This window comes from Phalaenopsis equestris, unplaced genomic scaffold (assembly GCF_001263595.1).
Source record: "Phalaenopsis equestris unplaced genomic scaffold, ASM126359v1 Scaffold000002, whole genome shotgun sequence".
Classification (NCBI taxonomy): domain Eukaryota; kingdom Viridiplantae; phylum Streptophyta; class Magnoliopsida; order Asparagales; family Orchidaceae; genus Phalaenopsis; species Phalaenopsis equestris.
In genome coordinates this window covers 55,872,583-55,894,409 of record NW_018164444.1, presented here as the reverse complement: position 1 = coordinate 55,894,409, position 21,827 = coordinate 55,872,583, and the positions used below count along the sequence as shown (strand labels likewise).

Genomic DNA, 21,827 nt, shown 5'->3' with positions numbered 1-21,827 from the left:
GTGTTCGACTCGTTAACTTATCGAACGAAATTAACGAGTCGAAAACGAGCTTCTTAACGAGCCGAACACGAACTGTTCGCGAACAACGGGCCGTTTTGACAGCCCTAATGACTGCGTTGTTATCACAAAACAACTGTAGGAGAATCGAGACTGACATACACAGTTTTCGGAGCATGATGCTTAATCAGAGAGCCTCAAAAATTTCTAGTGACATGGATTGAAATTCTGCTTCAACACTGCTTCGGGCAACCACAAACTATTTTTTGCTTTTCTATGTGACCAGGTTTCTCCACACAAATGAGCAGTACCTCGAGATCACTGATCATAGACGGATCCGACCTAGTCAACATCTGTGAAAACAACAATATTGCGAGAGGTGTGGCGGGAAAAATACAAACCTGAGCATGATGGAACTTTCAAATAGTGGAGAATCTAGTGAACAACTTGGAGATGGTACTCATAGTGGTTATGCATGAATTACTAACTATCTCAAGCGTGTGGCATATCTCGGAGCGTGTATGGGCAATATATATGAGTTTCCCCACAAGGTGTTGGTAGTGAGTCTTGTTTATAAGAACTGCCTTGGGAACATTAAGAAGCTTTTTATTTGGATCCATCATGATAACTACTGGTTTGCACAGAAGAAGAGTCAAAAAGGTCAACAACATATTTTTGCTGAGACAAGCAAATGCCCTGAGATGACCGAACTACTTCCATGCTTAAGAAGTACCTGAGAGATCCCAAGTCCTTCATCTCAAAGGAGACAACAATGGTACCGTTCAGAGATTCCAATGCGAGTGTATCATTCCCTTTGAGAAAAGTATCATCGACATAAATGGTAAGGATAACTACCTGGTTGCTGGAGGAATGTTGGAAGAAGAGTGTGTGGTCTGATCGAGCCTAAGTGAATTCATGACCTACCACCACTTTTGTAAACTTCACGAACCATGCTTGTGGTGATTGCTTTAGTCCATAGAGAGACTTTCACAGTCTACATACTTGCCTCTGGGAGCCAGTGAAGTCAAAGTCTGGAGGAAGGGCCATGTAAATTTTTTTTGTAAGAGCACCATTTAGGAACACATTTTTGATATCAAGCTGGAATAAGGGCCAATCTAGATTCACTGTCAGGGATAAGAGAATCCGAATGGTGTTTAATTTAACTACTGGAGCAAATGTCTCCTTATAGTCAACTCCGTTGGTTTGTGAGTATCCTTTGACGACCAACCGTGCTTTATTGCGTTCAAATGATCCATCAAATTTAAACTTTATGCTAAAAATCCACCAACATCCCATTGCTTTCTTGTCCCTAGGAAGATCAACAATGTCCCAAGTATGGTTTTGCTTAATGACATTCATCTCATCCATGACAACAGCTTTTCAGGATGATTTTTCTAAAACAGCCTCAATGGTAGATGAAAGTGAATGATTTGTTAGGGCTATAGCAAATGCTCTGTAGTTTGACAATAATCTGCAAAATGAGACATTATTTACCACATTATAGAGAGAATATGTCTGTTTGCATACCTTACTAGGGGAACTGACTTCCTCATTTTGAGTCGGAACAGTGCTGGAATGTTGTTCGGAGAGGATTCATGTTCCAACAAGGTGTTAACGAGCTTCTAAGTAGGTGCATCAAAATGAGTGCATCGAGTTTAGACACAGAGAGTGAGAGGATGACATGTGGAATCAGAGGAATAGAGGGCTCTTTAGTGGTAGGAGAGATGGGTGGAACAAAAGGAACCCAAGGTTCCTCGATGGTAGGTGATTGGGGAACATCTACAAAACTAGGGTAAGGAACGGTGTCCAAGAACTCTAGCTCCCGCTCACTTGAGGCTGAGTTAGGAAAGTAGGAAATACTTTAAAAAAAAGAGACATCAACAATCTCATATACCTTATTTCTAGTAGGGTCAAGACATCGATATCCCTTTTGCGTGGTAGAATATCTTAGAAATAACAAATTTTATGGACCCGGGATCAAGTTTTCTCTAAGTTTGGGCTGTGTTCCGAACAAAGATTGTGCACAAAAAAATTTTGGGGTATAGAAGTTTTGAGTTTTTGAGGGGACTCTATTTATGAGATAAGTGGTGGTAAGAATGACATCATTCCAGAAACACTTTGGGACATTAGAGTGAAACATAATGGAGTGACTGGCGTCGATGAGATGTCGGTTTTTTTTATGACTATCCCTTCTTGCTGAGGAGTGTCGGTACAAGAGCTATGATGGAGGATGCTCTTACTTACCACGTATTCTCTTATTATAAAGTTAAAAAATTAATGACCATTGTCAGTCCGAAGGACTTGAATAAGAGTTTTGAATTGGGTCAAAATGAAGGTGTGAAAGTTGTTGAAAGTGACAACAACTTCATATTTATCTCTTAGAATATAGACTCATGTAATTCGAGTGTGGGCATTAATCAAAGTAAGAAATCACTGTTTATTGATGTAGCTAGAGATGCGAGAGAGCCCCATAAATACTGTGAATAAAAGAGAAATGAATAAAATGTGTGTAATTGTGGGATGGATAAAGGACACGATGATGTTTAGCTAACTGACATGTTTCACATTTGAAATTAGAAGGATTTTTATTAGTAAACATCAACAGATACAATTGATTTAGATACTGGAAATTAGGATGACCCAAACGACAGTGTAACAACATAATAGGACAGTCAGTGGACTAAGATGAACCACAACTATTGGATGAAGTGTCCTAATTCTTTGTGCTTTTTCTTGAAAGAAATAGAACCCGCCAACCTGCTTAGCAGTTCCAATCATCCTCTCGGAACAATGATTCTAAAAGAAACAGACATCAGAGGAAAAATGAGCAGCGCAATCAATATCATGTGTCGGCTTACTGAATGATAAAATGTTACATTTCATGCAACACATAGTGCTGAGTTAGGCCTGTTGGTAAAACAACAGACCCTTTACTAGCAATAGTGTTTTGAAACCCGACAACAGTTTCAACAGTATCTTTTCCTGAACAAGGATAATATGTTGAGAAGGCTTGAGAGTTTTCAGTTATGTGATCTGTGACACCTGAATCAATGATCCATCCAACTCGAGTGTGGTTGGCTTTGTGACCGAAATCACAAGTGGGGTGACCAACCTGGGTTGAGCACTTTTAGATACCAAGGCGGATGCTTCGACAAACAGAACGGAAGTACCAAGCATTATGAGTCTCCGGTTCTCTTTGCGACGAATCTCAAGGAAAGTGGGAGCTTGACGGGCCGAAAGAGAGCGGATTGGATGCAGGCATCTTAATTAGTTGCTCCATTTGACTCTTAAGAGAATTGAAATATTCTGGATTGTTCTGGGTAGATGTCGGCTGTATTGTGCTGGATTCATATGCTGTGGTGAGACCCTTAATAGTGGAAGATTTGGTCGAAGGTTTGGATACATGTTTTCCGTGGAGTTCCAATACTTATCACGAGTTTGACTGGGTTTGTGGCAGAAATTACAAATGGGGTGACCAGCCCGGGGTTGAGCACTTTTAGAGACCAAGGCGGATGCTTCGACAGACGGAGTGGAAGTACCAAGCATTACGAGTCTTCGACTCTTTTCGTGACAAATCTCAGTGAAAGCAGCACGAGTAGAAGGAAGAGGATCCCGATCAGGGATTAGACCACAAACTTTATCAAGATCTTTGTTGAGGCTTGCCAAAAATTGGAACATGCAGTCCTTTTCTATAGTTTTCTGAAAAAAAAAGACAGGTTGGCCTGAGATTCCCAAGCATTGTCATAATATAACTCGCATTCCATCCATAATGCAACTAGATCATCATAGTACTGGGTCATGGTCTGGGATCTTGTTTTGTCTCACATATTTTCTTAGATACCTCATAAAGTTGGTTGAAATTCCCCATATCTGAGAAGGTATCACGGACTGCCGTCCAAAGGGCACTGCTAGAAGGAAGGAACATTTATGATCGGCCAATTAAAGTTTCCATGGAGTTGATCAGCCCCGACATGACCACTTCCCAAGTTCCGTACACTGGGTCTGTCTTGGAGGTTCACAAATCATACTAGTGAGATGACCAAATTTCCCATGGCCTTTAATGAGCAAAGATACAGATTGAGACCATTGAAAAAAATTGTTGCCGTTTAACGTATGAGTTGTGATAAAAAAATTATGTTGGTTTCTGGCCCTGTGGTCTGCAAGGGGGCGGAGGTTGGAGTCAATTCTCCGGTGGAGGGCAAACAAGGGGGCGGAGGTTGGAGTCAATTCTCCGGTGGAATCAAAGAACGTTTTCTGAGGGTGATTTATTGAAAGAATCAATCATAATTCTGACCAAGCCAAATGATATGTTATTGTGGTTTTGAGCCATTGATGAATTTCAGTAAAATCACGACAAATAGATACAACTGCAGGATTTGCAAGTAGCAGGACAGCTGCAGGAATTCTTCCCGCAGAACAACGACAACAGTAGTAATCTGTGAGATTCCTGCAGAACAGCAGATGGCTTCATGCAGAACATTAGATAGCTTCCTGCAAACAGCGACTGTTTGGTGCAGACAGAACAGCGGATGGCTTCCTGCAGGACAGAAACCAGGCGGGCTTCCTGCAGAATAGAAATCAGGCGGGCCTTTTTGTAGAACACAGACCAAGCGTGCTGCAGAACAGAAACCAAGCGGGCCTTCCTGTAGAACAGAAACCAGGCGGGCCTTCCTATAGAACAGAAACCAGGCGGGCCTTCCTGTAGAGCCGAAACCACGCGGGCCTTCCTGAAAAACAGTAACCAGGCGGGCCTTTTTACAGATCTGCGAATAGACCAGTAGGATGGCTTTTTGTCTTCTTGCAGTTCACGAACCAGGCAGAGGAGGTCACCGGATAGGAAAAGGAGCCTGAAGAGGCGGCTACTGGAACCAGCAGAGGAGGCCGGGGGCTGCTGTTGGAACCAGCAGAGGAGGCCGGGGGCTGCTGCATCTAGGGCTTTACTCTGATACCATGTTAGAATAAAACCCAATATATTTTTTATTGATACCAAGAGGCTAATATATACCCATTACATGACCAAATAGAAATGAAAAAAAATAAACTTAGGATATAGTAGAAAGGAAAATAAATAAAACTGAATATAATAGAAAAAAGCAAGGAAATCAAAGAAAATAACTCAGAATAATCAAAATTAAATAATAACTATTACAAGCCATTAAAATATTCTAATAAGTTATTTCATAAACAACCAAGAAATATTATTTCTCATTTAATTATCAATTCCTAAATCAATAATTCATTTAATTTTGATATAACATTTTATGTCGTAGGAAATTTTTCCTCATTCTCATAATCAACTCAATTCACAGAAAAATTCACAAAAATTAGATTTCTTACTCGAATCCAAGTTTTTTGTCCTTTTATTATTTTCCTCTGCTCCTTTTCATTTTCTTTTACTTCTTCTTTTCATTTTTTTTCAATGTTTTCTTTTTATTCTAATTTCCCTCTTCTCCTCTTCTTTTTTTCTTATTTTATTTTTTTTTCTTCTTTCTTCTCTTCTCACTTTTCTTCATTTTTTCCTTGTATACTTAAGCCACTTGAGAACTCTCTTTACACACCTCCAACTCTCTATTCGGTATTGTGGAAGTGATATTGAAGCCGCAAAAACTGATTCGAGCGATCTGAAGCAAAATTTCAAACACAAGAACAAAAATAAATAATAAAAAATATATAAAAATCACATAAATTTAACGTGAAAAACATTGAGAACGAGAAAAAAAAACTATGAAGCCATATCATACTAAAAAAGCCTGTGGGCTTCGAAAATTCACGATCACTCCCTGTGAAAATCTCTACAATTAATTTTGATTTTGTTTTGAGAGAGCTTAGGAGGGTCGACTTTTTAGAAGACATATTTGATTGTAGATAAGATATTACGTAGAGATTTTGCTCTCATTTAACAAGGACTTTTGGACTTGTAAACTTCTATTTTAGGATTTAGACATTTAATAGGGCTTGCTAGACTCGTCAACTCTAGTTCTTAAGAGGAGGATCGAACTGGTGGAGTGGGACTTACGATCCTATCATATAGATAAGGCGACTTATCGATATTTTAAAATCCTATGAGCCTAAATTTTAAAAGCTGGAGTTTTCTCAATCATTTTAAAATTTAAATGAGTGATGTTTTATTTTTAATTTTAAAGTCCAAAATTTCAAATACTTTAAAAAAATTACAAGTCCAAATCACCGAAGATTTCGACAGCCTCCTGATGTCAACCACTGTTTGGGGGCACCGAAGGATGCCAACCTTCCCAACTATATTAAGAACTGAGATGGTTAGTGTCGTGATACATTGCGATCGAGGAGCAAAAATCCAAACTTAAGCCGCGATCTTAAAAGATGCAACGAGCCTTTAATGTACCTACACAAAAAGGTCAGTTGACAAACTAGTATTTCTCGATTGGTATTTTGTTTTCACTGAATGATACTCAATTTCCCATGGCGGGTGTTTTAAAGTCCCGATTTTAAAAATCTTTTTCAAACGAGTCCACTTTTTTCCTCAAACGGTACTTAATTTCCCCACAAATGGGTAGTCGCATTTTCTCGAATGAACATTTTGAAAATTACCTCTTTTTGCCCCAAATTATACATTTTTAGCTCCAATGTCATTTACGGCGAGGGAACAATTACCCCACTTAACTAGGCTCCAACAGGTGAGAAGACAAGATTAGATAAATTTTTATGTTAATTAATATAACTTATCTCTTTTTCTTCTCTCCAATTTTTTTGTATAGTCAACAATTCTTCAATGGAAATTGAAGAGAATTGTACAACTTACACCACATCTTCATCGGACAAAATCCTGCAATGAAGCAAAAATATAAATTTGAATTGCTTGAATTCGGTTACTAGCACTAAAGTGCGGTGATCGGGTGTGGCGACGCTCCAATATGGCACTGTGGTGTCGCAGTGTTGTGCTCTTGGGTTTTTGAACCTGGACCGGGCCTTGGATGTTGTTTGTCTCAGTGTCGGGGCACCACATGCGACTCTCTCCCTCCGGGCGTTGGGGCGTCGTGCTGTTGAGTTTGAACCTGTATCGGACGCAGTGGAGTTACCCTTTGAGCATTAACGTATTGTACATAATTATTTTGTCGGAGGACAATGCCCCCTCTCCCCCGCGTAATCCTCGAATAAACTCCCCATCAGGCTTGACTGGTGAAACCGAGGGCTTTAAATGACCAATTGATTGACATAATCATATTCCACAACATAACAATCTTTCAATTTAGGACTGATTGCAATCACTTCTAACTCCTCAAAATTTGCACCATTTTTATAATCATGAATTGTAGCGTGGCTCATCCCTGTTTCAATCTTTCTGAACTTCAACTGAAGCCAAAGCTAGCTTCAATATCTTAGCTGTTACAACCTTAGTCAACATATCTACAAGATTCTGAACTGTGTCTATTATTTTCAAAGATATTTGACCTTCTTTAAGGAGTAAAAAGTGAAATGTTATGATGGCTGACCTCCTGACACAAAATGTGGCATGCTTTGCTAGATGAATGAGGCTCATACTGACATTATGAAGCTTTCCATTCTCTTGCTTCTTGCCCAATTATGTATAAAACTTTGCAACCAAATCTTTTCCTTGCTAGCCTCAATTATAATAGTATACTCAACTTCTGTAGTTAATAATGCAACAATTTTTTTAACCTAGAAATTCAAATCACTGTCGTATTTCCCAAAGTTAAGTTATAACTTGTTGTACTCCTACCATCAATATTTCATGCCAGATCTGAATCTACCTGTACCTATAAATTAATCCCTGCACTTCCAAGACAATGTACTTAGTTGACAATGTACTTAGTTGACTGTTCCTCTAAAGTATCTGAGAATCTACTTTATCGTATCCCAATAATGTTTACCTGAATTACTTATGTACCAAATGATCACTCCGACTACATGGGAAATATCTTGTCTTTTACATATCATCACATATATAAACTTCTAGCGCTGAACCAGACGAAGATCTTCTCATCATTGTTTGCTTTGCTTCAACTTAGGCGACTGTTTCTTAGATAGTTTAAAATGACTACTTAAGGAGGTGCAAATAGATTTTGTCTCATTTATGTTAACTTTGTGTATAACCTGCTCAACATATTATGTCCGAGATAACTTAAATGTACCTGTACTTTTGTCCTTGTTGATTCTCATGCCGAGAATTTTCTTGATTGGACCTAAATTCTTCATTTCAAATTTCTTTGATAATTGTTTCTTTAAGTTATAATTTTCACGTAATTAATTGTAATGTAAGAAGGTTAAACCTATGTAACACACTTAAAACAGAATACTTGCCGAAATATACCAAAGTGTTTGCTCTTATTGAAACCAGAGGCTCAGCATTCTTCCGCACAAGCAATGTTTTAATAGCTAACGCTAGGCTCAACATTCCCCTGCTTAAGCAAAGTTCAGACACTTCTGCAATACTTTGAATTTTTAATGTGTTATCTGTACTGTCATTTCAGCTTCTTTCTGAATTGAAAATGACCATTTACTGATTACTCGTTAAATTTTTTTCTCAAGCAGTGATCTTGGGAGCCAGGGTTTGAAGGGTTACATTAGTGACCAAATAAGTCAGCTATCCAACTTGGTAAGCTTGTAAGTATCATGCGTTGTTAAAGTCTTTTTATTCTCTCTTTTCTAGAGCTGTTGTTTGAGTCTCATTGCGTATTTTGATATGGTTGAACTACAGTTCAACAACAAGATTGTTGAGCCAATTACTATTATTTTTTTGTTGGGATTCCTTGTTTCTTTTAAAATAGTTGCTTTAAGCAATATTCTTTATTTCTAATAACAAAAAGTTATAACCTGCTTTTGCAATCCAAGTTGATTATTTTGATTCCTATATTTTTGTTATGTTCTAGCTTGTTAGTAACATCTGTGATTATTTGTTTTCAATCTTTACCAATGGCTTTTTCTCCTGTTCTGTAAAAGTTACCATTGGAATATTGGATAAACTACTTCCTCATCTAATCCTTCTTTTTTCTTGCTTGAATTAATTGGATTTCAGAAGCTAGTATGTCCGAATGGTTCTTCTTTTCTTATAAAGAACCATTGCTTCCTCTGATTCTGAAGTTGCATGTTTAAGAGTACTAAGCATAAATCTGAAGGGATTTAATTACACCCGGATAATTAAGATTGAGGGTTACTTTATGTTTGTTTACATTTTTTTAAAAACCTTTCAATTGGGTCTTTAAGTTTGATTTGGTACTTTAAAAGGTCCTTCATAGAAATTTTCTTGAAATGCCCTTCAGTTATGTCCGAGGGCGCACCATACATTGCTTGATATATCTCTCAATTTTGTTGTGCTTGGAGTCTAATTTCATTGAGTGCATCAAGATTTTTCATTTATAAATGAGCATTTTTCTTTGGAGTGAGGTTGTATTGGACAACTACTTGAAGTAATGATAGTCAACATATCAACTTCAAGTGACAAGGCTGCTTCAACTTAGAATATCATTGCAGAGCGTGGCTTTTGTTGGCCAGGTTGTACGATATGCTCATAACATTTATATCATTTTTGATGTCATTTCGTTCTTTTTTGATGAAGTTTTTCTTGAGTGGCTTGACCAAAGTCTTATTGAAGTCTTTTGATAAGTCATTTGCCTTTAGATATTATATTGCGGAGTATTGCCTTTTTATGTTGCTCAGCGACTTTGTTTATATTTCCACTTTTAATGCTATCCCGTTATCTAAAATGATGGGATATATCACATCCACAATGCAGATAATATTTTGGATAAAAAATTTAATTACTTGCTTGACGGTGGCTTCTTTTGAATGGAACAGCTTTAGCCTTTTTGGAGAGGTAGAGAGTTTCTATTAGGATTAAGTGGTGTCGTGCAGATGGTGATGAATCAATGGGTCTAATTACATCCATAGTTTAGTCTTTAAATGGTCATCTGATGTCATTGGGTGAAATGGATTTGGAGGTTGATGTATTGTGTCATCATGGATCTGATACGTGTAATGCTTTTTGATGCTGTCGATGCATATTTTTATCTTTAAAAGCCAACAATTATTTGTTCTTTTACTCTTCATTGTTAATCTCGGGTCTTGATTGATGTGCACCATAAAGTCTTGTGTGAGCTTATATTACATTTTTGTCGGTTTCATTGGCCTTGATCATTGTACCCACTTTTGATCAAAAGATTTACGGTAAATGGTTTTATTGACACAGCATATAATAAAGCCCTTGCATGACAATCAATTTATTTTTGAGCAATTTACCTTTTTTAAAGCAATCAACAAAATGTTTTCTCCAATCATCATGCTCTTCTATCATGAATATTTTATTGTAGTTCTAGAGTTTCCTCGAATTCATGTTCTTCTTGAGTACCTTTTTAAATTTTAGAAATATACTTGGAGGGAGTGAGAAACAATCGAAATTATGTCATGTTGGCTTAAATCTAATGACCTCTCTACGAATGGGGATTATAACTGTGCCATCTCCATATCTGGACAGCTCCAATCAACACATGTTTTTTATTCATATTTACCATCTCTTTAACTGGCCTGGCTGAGCACTATTGCTTGCTATTTTGAGCATGGGATACTCTAGCTAGAGTGACCATAGTGAATATGTTTAATGAGCTTGAGAACCCGTTTGTCATAATAAGCCAACTCAAGCTTATTTATCTTATTGATGGCCAATTTTTTTTTTTTTTAAAGATGGACTGATAATCGCCAAAAAAATGTGAATTTTGAATATTCAGTAAATCAATTATTTCATTACCTACTATTAATACTTTATATTCAGCTTCATTTTTGGTTTGAGGTTTGTACCTGCATTGGGAATCATGTAGATGAGAACAATATCAGTTTGTGCTTGGGAAGGTTGGTGGCTAAACATTCTTGATTGATGATGTTCCAAAAAAATAACCCTCCTAAAATTACAGATTTTTCTTATATTGAATGAGTATAATTTGCTTGTCTGGTAAATCATTATTGAGATTGATTCTGTTGAAATAGGATGTGCAATGAGTAAATTTGACTGGATTTGTCCTTTCACTTTTTTTGTGGAATATACTCACGGTTTTCATACCTATTCTATAACTCAACTTGATCAAATACAAAAAATAAAAAGATTAAATACCACAGAGGTAGAGGACAAATACTAGGTCATTGCAAAAATCAATATTGTATTGCATCATTATTAAAATCATCCAAAATTCGCACAACAAATTGCTTCATTGCATTTGAGCATTGAAATTGCTAAGAAAAGACTACCGTAGGTGATTCGACCAAATATGTGAATATGGTGGATGGCAAATGCGATGCCACACATATCATATTCAAACCGCCTCGACCACAACCAAAATCAACTAGCCTCTGCTCATTCCACAAAATAGACTTCGCTTATGACCCTGAAACATTGAAATTGCTTGAGAAAAGCATCCACATTTTATGACATCTTGCACAATGATAAAAGTGAAAAATCTCCTTGGAATCACAAAAATAGTTTGTAGGATATAATTAATACGTCTAGATGCTTGAGAAAAGCATCCACATTTTATGACATCTTGGACGATGATAAAAGTGAAAAATCTCCTTGGAATCACATAAATAGTTTGTAGGATATAATTAATACGTCTAGACATCTTTAATAACTGAAAAATAATAAATAAATAAATATGATAGACTCATTGGGTTGGTTCGAACATAACCGTCTTAATGATTTTGTAATTAAGGGACAAATGCCCATGCCCCATTTCAAACTAGTAGACGCAATTGAGAGCAGGAAGAAGCATCATACAGGAAGGTTGTGCAAGAAGAGTGCTAGTGCGTCTCACCTATAGGAGGAGGTGGGAGCAAGAATGCAACTTGTGGGATGCAAGGAGGAAGAACCACTGAGCATGTCGTGGGCTTGAAGGTGAGTCAATTGTGTAAAGAAGAGGGCATATCAAGTAGCTCCTGTGTGAAGAAGTGAGTGGCTTCGTGCGGGAGAAGGGCGGTGAACCCTAGTCGTTCGGTGCGGGTGCTTATCAGAAGACGAGCACAAGCTTCATGTACAAAGGAAAGAGGAAGAATTGAGCATAATGAGGCCTTGCTTGCAGGCGGATTTCTAACAATGTTAATGTATGGCATTGTATGCCCAATCACCATCGAACTCACATTACACTTATTAGCGAACAAAATGCTATTCCTTTTAAAGCCTAAAATGAAATTGTGTCATCCAAAATCACATTATTTTTACAAACATTCAAAGTTCTAAATGATTTCAAGGTTTAACAAACTTCTTTTTGAAAAAAAGTATGCACTAATCTTAAAATTATAAAATCTCTTTTTTGAAATCAAACTCAAGACAATTAAATTATGTAATCTTTCAATGGAGCTGCCTTATCATTAAGTTAGGCTTGTATGTCCCATCCTACTAGTTATGTCCTCATTTTTAAGGACTTAAGTTGATTGAGTCTCGTAAGTTTTAATAATATTCAAATCACAAATATAAAAATTTGCAAGTCTAAATCATCTAGTTTGATCATTCTCTTCATAAAGCTTAAGTTGACGAGACTAACATGCTATAGATATTCAAGTGATGAATTTCAAGCATAAGTGTTTTAATATTGAAATCCCTATTGATGCCAGAGTTTATGGAAGATTTCAATCGTAGTGGTATATTTTTAAATATAATTTTTAAAATATGTTTGAATAAACTTAAATAATAAATATATATATACACATACACACACACACACACACACACCTAATTCTCTTTAAGCATGGTAGAGTTGATAAGGTTCATGTACCTATATATGCATACTAAGTCTGATTCTTTGTGAGAGAAGTAAATTCAACAGAGTTCAGATCAAGAGATTAAATTTGATGATGATCTTTTTGATAGAGAACTTCAAATGGAGGGGCCTATTTTCGAAATCAACAAGTTCAAATCACTTTCTCTGATCCTTCTCATAAGGACCGAGTTGATGAGACTGACATGTTATAGATATTCAATTGGCAAATTTCAAATAAATTTCAAGCATAAGTGTTTTAAATGTTCAAACACTAATAATGATTGAGCTGATAGAGGATTTCAAATCGGAGAAGTATATTTTTAAAATTAATTTTCAAAGTATATGTGAACAAACTTAAATAATTTATATATAAAAAGTCCGCCACTCAAAATTTCTTTATTTTAAAAACAACCTTAAGATAGTACTAGCTTAAAGGCCTATTACTCCTATTTGAAATCATTTTGTTAGAGAAAAAAAAAATTGTAAGTTTGAAATCAAAATCTAACTTTATCATTTCCTCCTCTCCCTCTCCAGCTCTTCTTTCTCCTTCTCTTCTTTCCAAATTTTTCCTCACAGACTTCTCTCTGTTTCAGCCTTCAAGCTAAATCACGGGTTGGGTAAAATGAATAAATGTATCTTTAACATTCTTTTATTTATGTATAAATATAATTAACTACATAACATTACATATATTTCTTAAAGCAAATCACCACCATTGCTTGATAACAAATTCAATGCAGGCGACGGTAAATGGAAAAAGAAAAAACTGCTACAGTAATCCATGAACATTATCATTAAAATAAAAACTTTTGGAAATTTAATAAATATGGAAACTAATTTCATAATTTTCTCATCGTTGAGAATTTGCATATAGTATTATTTATTAGAATAATTGCTTTGAAGAGTAGAATGCAATGGGATGCTTTTTGAGAAAGTTAAAATTTTGGGTTAATTTATTTGGGTATTTTTGCAGTATACTTTATCAAAATTTTGATATTATATTGTGGTTATCAAAATCTGCATTGGTGTCTCCCATCTCTAACCTTTTTTTTCTCTCTTTTTTTTAATTTCTATGTGTTTATTACTCTATAGCCACTTGAATTCATGATGAATTTAACCCATAGAAGTTGCATGGTTCATCTTTTTGTTATATAAACTGCCATTTTTTCACCCACGAAATTTTTGTTTTTCTTGTAATTGCTATCAATGATATATCTTTATTCTGTAACGTTAATCTTTTCTGCTGTTAGCTTAAGAACTATGCTCATTTATTCTTAGCAATTTTGATGTATTGGTTTTTCTATCTTTACTTCAAAGTATGCTTACTTTTTTTCTTGCAGGAACTTAAGCTCTAATTCATTGAGTGGAGAATTGCCATCAGGTCTTGGTCAAAAATATCTTACCAAACTGTAAGCATGTTTATTTATTTTTGAATCTATTACTTGCGGGCTTTATATTGATCTAAACCACCATAAAAGCTTACTGATATTTTTCTTAGGACATTGATCAAATTAGTGTATCATATGTAGACAAAACGTTGACAATATAGGTTTAGATTGATATGATTGTTTTTACATTATGCTCGAGGCAAGCCGATAAAAAAAGGCATTTACAAGGTAGAGAGAGAGAGAGAGGAAATAGGAGAGAGATTTGAAATTTAGGACTGCAAATGCTTGAATTTTTTTTTGATTTAAAAGATTTGCTCTCCTATTCTTTTATCGTTTTTTACCTAATACTTCTTTAATGACCAACGTGGCAAAGTTCAATATATTTTTATTAGCTAAGGACCCTTTCAAAATATACGAGGCATGACATGCAGGGAGGTGAAATCTCATTGCGCATAATGATATCGGAGTTAACTAAAACCCATAACGGAACGAAAATATTATAGTTGAAATTCAAAGGAGATTACTACCAAGGCACTTGAAAACCGAAAAACAATGACACAAACATAGAACTAGGGCATAGGTCAGGATGGAGGCACTGCGGTTTGAGGGGCAGTAAAAATTATGGAGGACTGTATGATGGAAGGGCGACAAACTTGTGATTGATTGGATGGTTGAGGTGGATGGAGGAAGGCCGGGTGCTGATTAGCAGTAGGGAGGGATGAAAGCTGGTGGTTTGGGCTTGATGCAGTGACAGGTGAGGGTTGACGGTGGGATTACAATGGGGAAGGAGGGCTGGTGGTTGGGTTACGCTAGGGGAGGATGAAGGCTGGGCTGGTGGGAGGAAATCTAACGCAATGGGAAGAAGCGGGGGGGGGGGGGGGGGAGGAAGGGCCGGGCGGGGGGGGGGAGGAGGGGGAAGTGCACTGTAGGAAAAAAAGGTCCATATAGCTTGTTCGACGACTGTAGCATGGTAAAGGTGCGGTGACAGTGGAGGCAAGGTCGCGGTGGATGGGAAAGTTGAGGATCATCACTATCTCAGAACATGATATAGCCGGAACACTAGTCACCATTGTATACCACCTTATAAGGGAAGACTTAAGACACTGATGACTGTCCTTGCAGGAAGTACAAGCAAAAATTGAACCTTAATTAGAGAAAATATATAATAGTAGATAACTAGAAGGGGGAAGATCCATCCCCTTGGGCGGCAACCCTAAACGACGCAAAGGGATGACTGGCCATTTGAACTCTTTGCCTGAATTAGTTCAACCACTCCATCCAGTTGAGCCCATGAGCTACGTGTCAGTCTGCTAGATTTGGATGAACTTTGACCTCAATCGTCGAAGCTTCTGTCTGACCGTTGTCGGTAATGGAGCTGTAGTAATTTCTCAGGACTGAAGGCTCTTTGACTGCGAGCCTAAAAGCTCTTGGATCTCGCTAATGACTGCATTATCTTTCTAAACGCTTGAGGAGCCTTTCCTATTTATGAGCACCCATCCATATCAGTTCAATATTCTGAGAGCTCACTATTGAACTAGGTATGCATGTCATATATTGTTGAATCATCATAAAGTAGACCAAAATTGGCACAACCTGATCTAAAGTTGGTGTAGTTTGAATCTAATCGAATGATGATGACCATGGCGGGCGATTTCTGATCCACCTTAAATTTACCTATAGTTTATGCACATTTTATACTCAATTTTTGAGGATATTATGCTTTAATGAAGAGTACTTTTATGTTTTTAGTCGCAGGTGCAAGAAAAAAAGTTTTAAGAGTAAAAAAGAGCAAAAAATATTAAAAAGGAGCAAAATGGGTTAAATTGAAGAAAAAGTATTAAACCAACCGATCTGGGCGCCTAGGCGCGACATTTGGGCGCCTAGGCGCTACGCGCCAGAAGTAGTTACTTGGTGATTTCATTGAATGAGACCAAATTTTGAAGAGATGTTTTAAACAACCCTTGGTCATTTTTGAAGTTCTATAAATATGAATTAATTCCAAGAGGCTAGGGGGTGAGATCTATAGAGTCTCAGAGTGTGCCTGTGTGTTAAGTGTGTGAGAAGTTTCCTTTTTGAGCTTTTGTTATTTCTGGAGTTTGTGAGTCTTGTAAGTGCTGTTGGAGTCAGAGAAGTCAAATAACTTTAAAGGAGTGCTTGAGGGAACATTCCAGATAAGTATTTGTATCTTTGTCTTAAAATTTTGTACATTGGATTAAAGTTTTATAAATATGTTTTGTTTTGTTATCCTCATGCTTTGTGAGTAGTTTTTTTTTCTTTTTCCTTGCAATTTGAAGTAATTAAATAAGTGATTTTGATTTTGTTTAAAACTTCTTTTATTCCTAAAAATTGTGATGATATTTTTATCGGTCATTTGTTTACTTTACAAATTGACCACTTGTATTTTTAAACCCTGTCGAGGAACTTATAGACTCGAAATACTCAAAATGGTAAAATTTCTTGACTTGTAAGTATCACATTCTACCTTGGAAAGAGTAGTCGCGATCGACTAAAGAGGGATACAAATGGATAGGGAGATGAGATTTGATGGACGTAGAATTGATGTTTCTAGAGTGACAGACTAGATTCTTTTATCAATTTGGTCTAGAGATTGGAACTAAGAGCCACTGATAGATCCTATAGAGAGGGCACAGTGGGTAATCTTGAAGTGAGACTAGAACTTACCCAACACTACTATACATGCCGACTCCAACTTTAGATTAGCCAATGTTCTTTGCACTATTCAAAAGAAAGAAAATATGTATACTCCTATCTGTCACAATACCATATTTAAGTTTTTAAACAGATTTTGAAATCCTACACTGATTATGAATTATTGACAAGGAGAGTCTTTTTCTATATATTGTCTAAGTCATTACATTTACTTTTACTTGCATGTTTTATAATTTAGTAAACTTAATTTTCATCTTTCGATAGTTGCTGCAATCTTAAGTAAAGTTTTCTTAAAGTCAAAATTGTTGTATTTCATTTTATTATTTACTTGTTTTCGGCTTCCTCGCGGGATCGATGCTGAAGTTTTAAAGAAAACTATATATTACTTGAAACGATACGTATACTTGCGTAGTACCCCTAGTGAGAAAACTATTTCTGTAAATTTTATCATATTCAATTTATTCTCACTAGCCACTAAATATCATTTAAGTCAAGTTTTTGACATATTAAGAAACATAAATATCTGCGTAATTGCTGGTCGGGTCAACATTAAACAATCGAACATCATTTCCTTAAACTCTTTTGCTATGAAGCACATATACAAACATAGACACGACAAGATATGTGGACACGACATAATTGAAAAAAATAGGACATGATACATCATTGACACATTTTTATATTTAATTAATTACTAATATAAAATATATATCTTTTTCATTAATCTTTATTAAAAGCACAACACAATTTATACAAGAATAAAATTTAACTTCATAAATTTAATTTATATTATAAATCCTCATGCTTATGAATATTAATTTTTAAAATTAGATATAATATATTTAAAAAAAATTCATTCAACTTATAATCTAATTATCTACTAAAATTTAAAAAAATATATGATTATAATAGGGAATTACTAATGCTCGACTTCGATGAATATTTGATTCATATTCGATGCTCGATTTTGACTAATGTTAGAGAGAGCTTCAATATGATGAGAGATGGGGCAGTTTTGACTACAAGGTGTAATTAAAACTATATGTATATTTATAATTTTCTAATTTCTGTGCCCCATTTTCTCGAAATCCTGTTAAGCTCACGTCTGACGTGGTGTTGAAGTGTTACTCAGATGTGTTCGGGCCTGAAAAAAACTCCAGACATATTTTTTAGTGTCGGAGAAGTGTCGGGGCTTGTCGGAGAAGTGTTGATGTCAGATACGTGTCCGACATATTTTTAGAAGTGTCAGTGCTGCATAGTTCTCCTTGTACTGGTTCTGCATCTGAAGCTGGTTCCATTGTCTCACTATCCTCAACAGGTTTTAACAATACAAGTGGTCAAACTCATGTCACCTCGGACTCCGCAGAAGGTAAGAGAAATATGTGCTTTCCATCTTTTGTGAATTAGTTAGTATTTTTGTTTCCATGATGTTGAGTTCTATGATCGTACTACCATGTTCTCCTCAGTAAAAGGTGGCAAACATCCATGAGCATAATATCACAACAAACTTGATCCTGTAGCTAGCTCCTAATCAAAACTACACGAGACACCTCCTATCAATGCTGAATCTGCTCTAGTTCAACCACGTTAGGGAGTACGACTGAGAATGTCTCTGAGTCATGAGGCTCAGTTTGTCCACCGTTAGTGTTGATGCCACATTCCTGCCGCTCTCTCCATTGATGATGGTACTGCATACCTTTCTCTTCGCTGTGCAACAAGTGTAGAGTATGTTGTGGTGAAGCCATTGACGCTCTCTTGGCGGCTCAATCTGAAGGACTCATCGAATCAGAAGCATATCACCCTCATATGATGGAAGTTAATACTCGTCACCCACTTCTTCAGTTGCTTCTTTGTCGCTAACTTCTTCCATTGCTCCCTGCTTGGTAAATTACACAACTCGACTCGCTGGGCAACTGGGGTGATGTGTCCAAATCCATGAAATTTGAAGTATTTTTTGGTTGTAACTGTAGTGGGCGTGCAACTTTTCTCAAGTTTCTTCTCACTTTGAGTGACTGTGTTCTTATCTTGACCAGCCTTCTCAACCCCCTGAGGCGTGCTCCTACCAATTTCTTTGTGGGTGGCTATCTAATGATGACCGTTGTTTGTTCTATTTATGCTATCTCTCCACTTGCAATGCTAAGGTTTGGACATTTGCTAGTGACCAATAGGGGTGCAACTGCACAATGTTACTGGTAGCTGGCTTTAGACCCCCTAGATATCAGGCTATGGTGTGTTCCTCTGGCTCAACTACCTTACATTTCATTTACAACTGGTCAAACCTTGGCGTGAAATCTTCCATTGATAGGTCATTCTGCTATAGGTGATAAAGCCTCAGGAATATATCTTGAAGAGTAATGAGGAGGTAAGCATTTTCTCTATATCTCCATCATCTTCTCCAATATAGTAATTTTCTCACTTTCTTTTCTCCTTTGCCTATGCAATTTTTTCCACGGCAAAGAAGCGCTCCTTTTCAATTAGATGGCCGCAAGCTTCACCCTCTCGTTTTCTGGCTTCTTTTTGTACTCAAAGATTCTGTCAATTGACTGCAATCATTTTATAAAATCATTTGGATCCATGCCTCCATCGAAGTCTGGTAGATCTACCTTTATTTCTAAGTCCCTATGTCCTTCGTACGTTGCCTCTTCTCCTGCCCTTCTCTGATAATGATCTGAAGCGTTGTGGTCGGCCCTCCTCGTCACAAAAGGTCCTCCCTATGAAAGGTGTTCAAATTCTCGTTTCTTTCTCCTCTTTCACTCTTTGTTTCACAATCGAGGGTAATTTCTCTCTGTAGTTGTCGGATCTCACTGTATCTCTTCTCGGGTAGGCTAAAACATGTATTTATTTGGTGGCATGGTTAGGACTTCGATTTAAGGGAGTGAAAAGGGTATTTAGGGATATGAAAAAAAAAATTTGGGGTGAAAATGTATAGGAAGGTTAAAAAGCCTATGATGGGACTATACTTAGGCTAGATCTGATTCCAAATGATACCAGAGTCAATCAAAACCCACAATGGAATGAAAATATTTTTGCAAAAATTCAAAGGGAATTACAACCATGGCACTTGAAAATAGAAAAACAACAACACAAACTCATAACTAGGGCATAGGTTAGGGTAGTGGTGCTGTGGTTTGAGGAAAAGTAAAAGTTATGGCGGGTTATATGATGGAAGGACAACAAACTGGTGGCTGGTTGGCTGGGTTGAGGAGGATGGAGGAAGGCTGACTGTTAGGTAGCAGCAGGGAGAGAAGAAGGCTGGCGATTTGGGGTTGCTGCAGGGACTTTTGAGTGCTTACAGTAGGAGTACAACAGGGAAGGAGGGCTAGTGGCGGGGGATGACGAAGGGTGGGCTAGCAGGAGGAAACCTAACGACAATGAAAAGAGGGGTGAGAAGGGAGAGATGAATGACATGATGTGAGAAGCAGGAAGATACTTCAGGAAAAATGGTCTAGATGGACTGTCCGTCGATTGCAGTAGGGATAAAGTGCGGCGACAATAAATGTGAGGCTGTGATGGATGGGAGAGTCGAGGATAATCACCACATCGATGCGAGATATAGCCGGAGCATCACTTGTTCTTGGATACAATCCTAAAAGGGTAGACTTGAGACGCCAACGGCTGTCTGGACAGGAAACACAAGCAAAAACTAAACCTTAATCACAGCAAATAACATATATAAATGTACAGTAGTAGAAAACTAGTGGGGGAAGACCCCTCCCTTTGGGCGACAACCCTAAACCAGACAAAGTGCCGACCAACCCCTTGCACTCCCTGGTTGAACCGGTTCAACCTTCCTCAGCCAGTTCAACCCATGAACCCCTCATCAAATAGTCTTGTGGGCTTCTTGCTATAATAACCATATTCTTAAAAATAAAGTCATCATTTCCCTCTCATTTTAGCAGCCTTTCTTTGCCTTCTCTTATTTATGAATATTCTATATATTTGAAGCTTAGTACAACTTTTGTTTAAGAAACAATCTTAAGCTCTTTTGTAGAAACTTCCCATTTCCTTCAAGTTTTAGTAGCCCTTAAGCTCACTTGCAAGTCATCAAGGAAGTTCTCTTTTTATTAAAGGATTCATTTTGGAAGCATAAGTAAGTTTGTTAAGCTTTATTTCACCTGTAAATCAGTTTTATTGATTTTATTGTTAGAAAGTCCTGACCTTCTTGGCATAACCTTAAGCTCTAAGAACTATATCTATGGAGCAAAATAAGACTGCCTTGCTTAAGGTTTTCTTAAACATAAAATTGTTTTTATTTAGTTTTCTCTAATTAGATTACACTTGGCAACTTACTGTGTGTAGCATTATCTTATCATTGTACATCTATCTATTTGAGTTTTTCTTTTAATTACTAGTTTTCCTCACAATTTTAATTGTTTGATAGGATATGTTTTTGCAACTTGAGCCTGTTAAAAGGAAGTGTTGTAAAAGATTATTCATGATGTAATGCCCAATTTTGAGAAATCATATAAAATTTTTGATGACCATAAAATATACCCCAAATTTCATATAAAATTCTGCATGTTCTGCATGTCTGTCGGCACTAAAGAGTTGAGAAAAGTTGGGGGAGTTGCCCGTAAGAAGCTGTCGGTCGCCGGAATCGAATTCCCGTTCCTCGCTTCGGAAGGACGTTTTAATTTACATATATATATAATTTTAGAAAAATATGAAATCAAACTGTTATGGTATGGCTCATATACCGTATAGGGACAGACGCGGAACGAAGCGGAGCGGATCGGAGCGGAGCGGAAGAATCTGTCCAAATTGGGAAGTTACATTATGTGGGTTGGGGATGCTGGGTCAACGCCCCACTATACGGTACATGGGTAATTTAGGAATTACATATTGTACTGTAGGGTTTACTCTAGGATTATAAATATGCCTGTTTGTAATCCTAGGTCTTTGAGAGAGAGTTGAATTTTGTATTCTGTATTCTTTTCTGAATATTGAAAAGGAGGTCGCCGCTCTGCTCTCGAGGACGTATGCATCTTTGCCGAACCTCGTTAAATCTCTGTGTTCTTCTGGATTTGTGTCGATT

The 21,827-nt window shown here is 36.9% G+C and overlaps 1 protein-coding gene across 1 annotated transcript in view; it reads left to right on the top strand.

The window, feature by feature from the left end:
• LOC110028060 (putative leucine-rich repeat receptor-like serine/threonine-protein kinase At2g14440) overlaps positions 1–14,143 on the top strand; it is a gene marked incomplete at its 3' end in the record, with an annotated part of 18,996 nt that extends 4,853 nt beyond the window's left edge. Inside the window, 2 exon segments of the mRNA XM_020729763.1 lie at positions 8,527–8,598; positions 14,075–14,143. Coding sequence (XP_020585422.1) covers positions 8,527–8,598; positions 14,075–14,143 — 141 coding nt within the window.
• Positions 14,144–21,827: the final 7,684 nt, after the last annotated feature.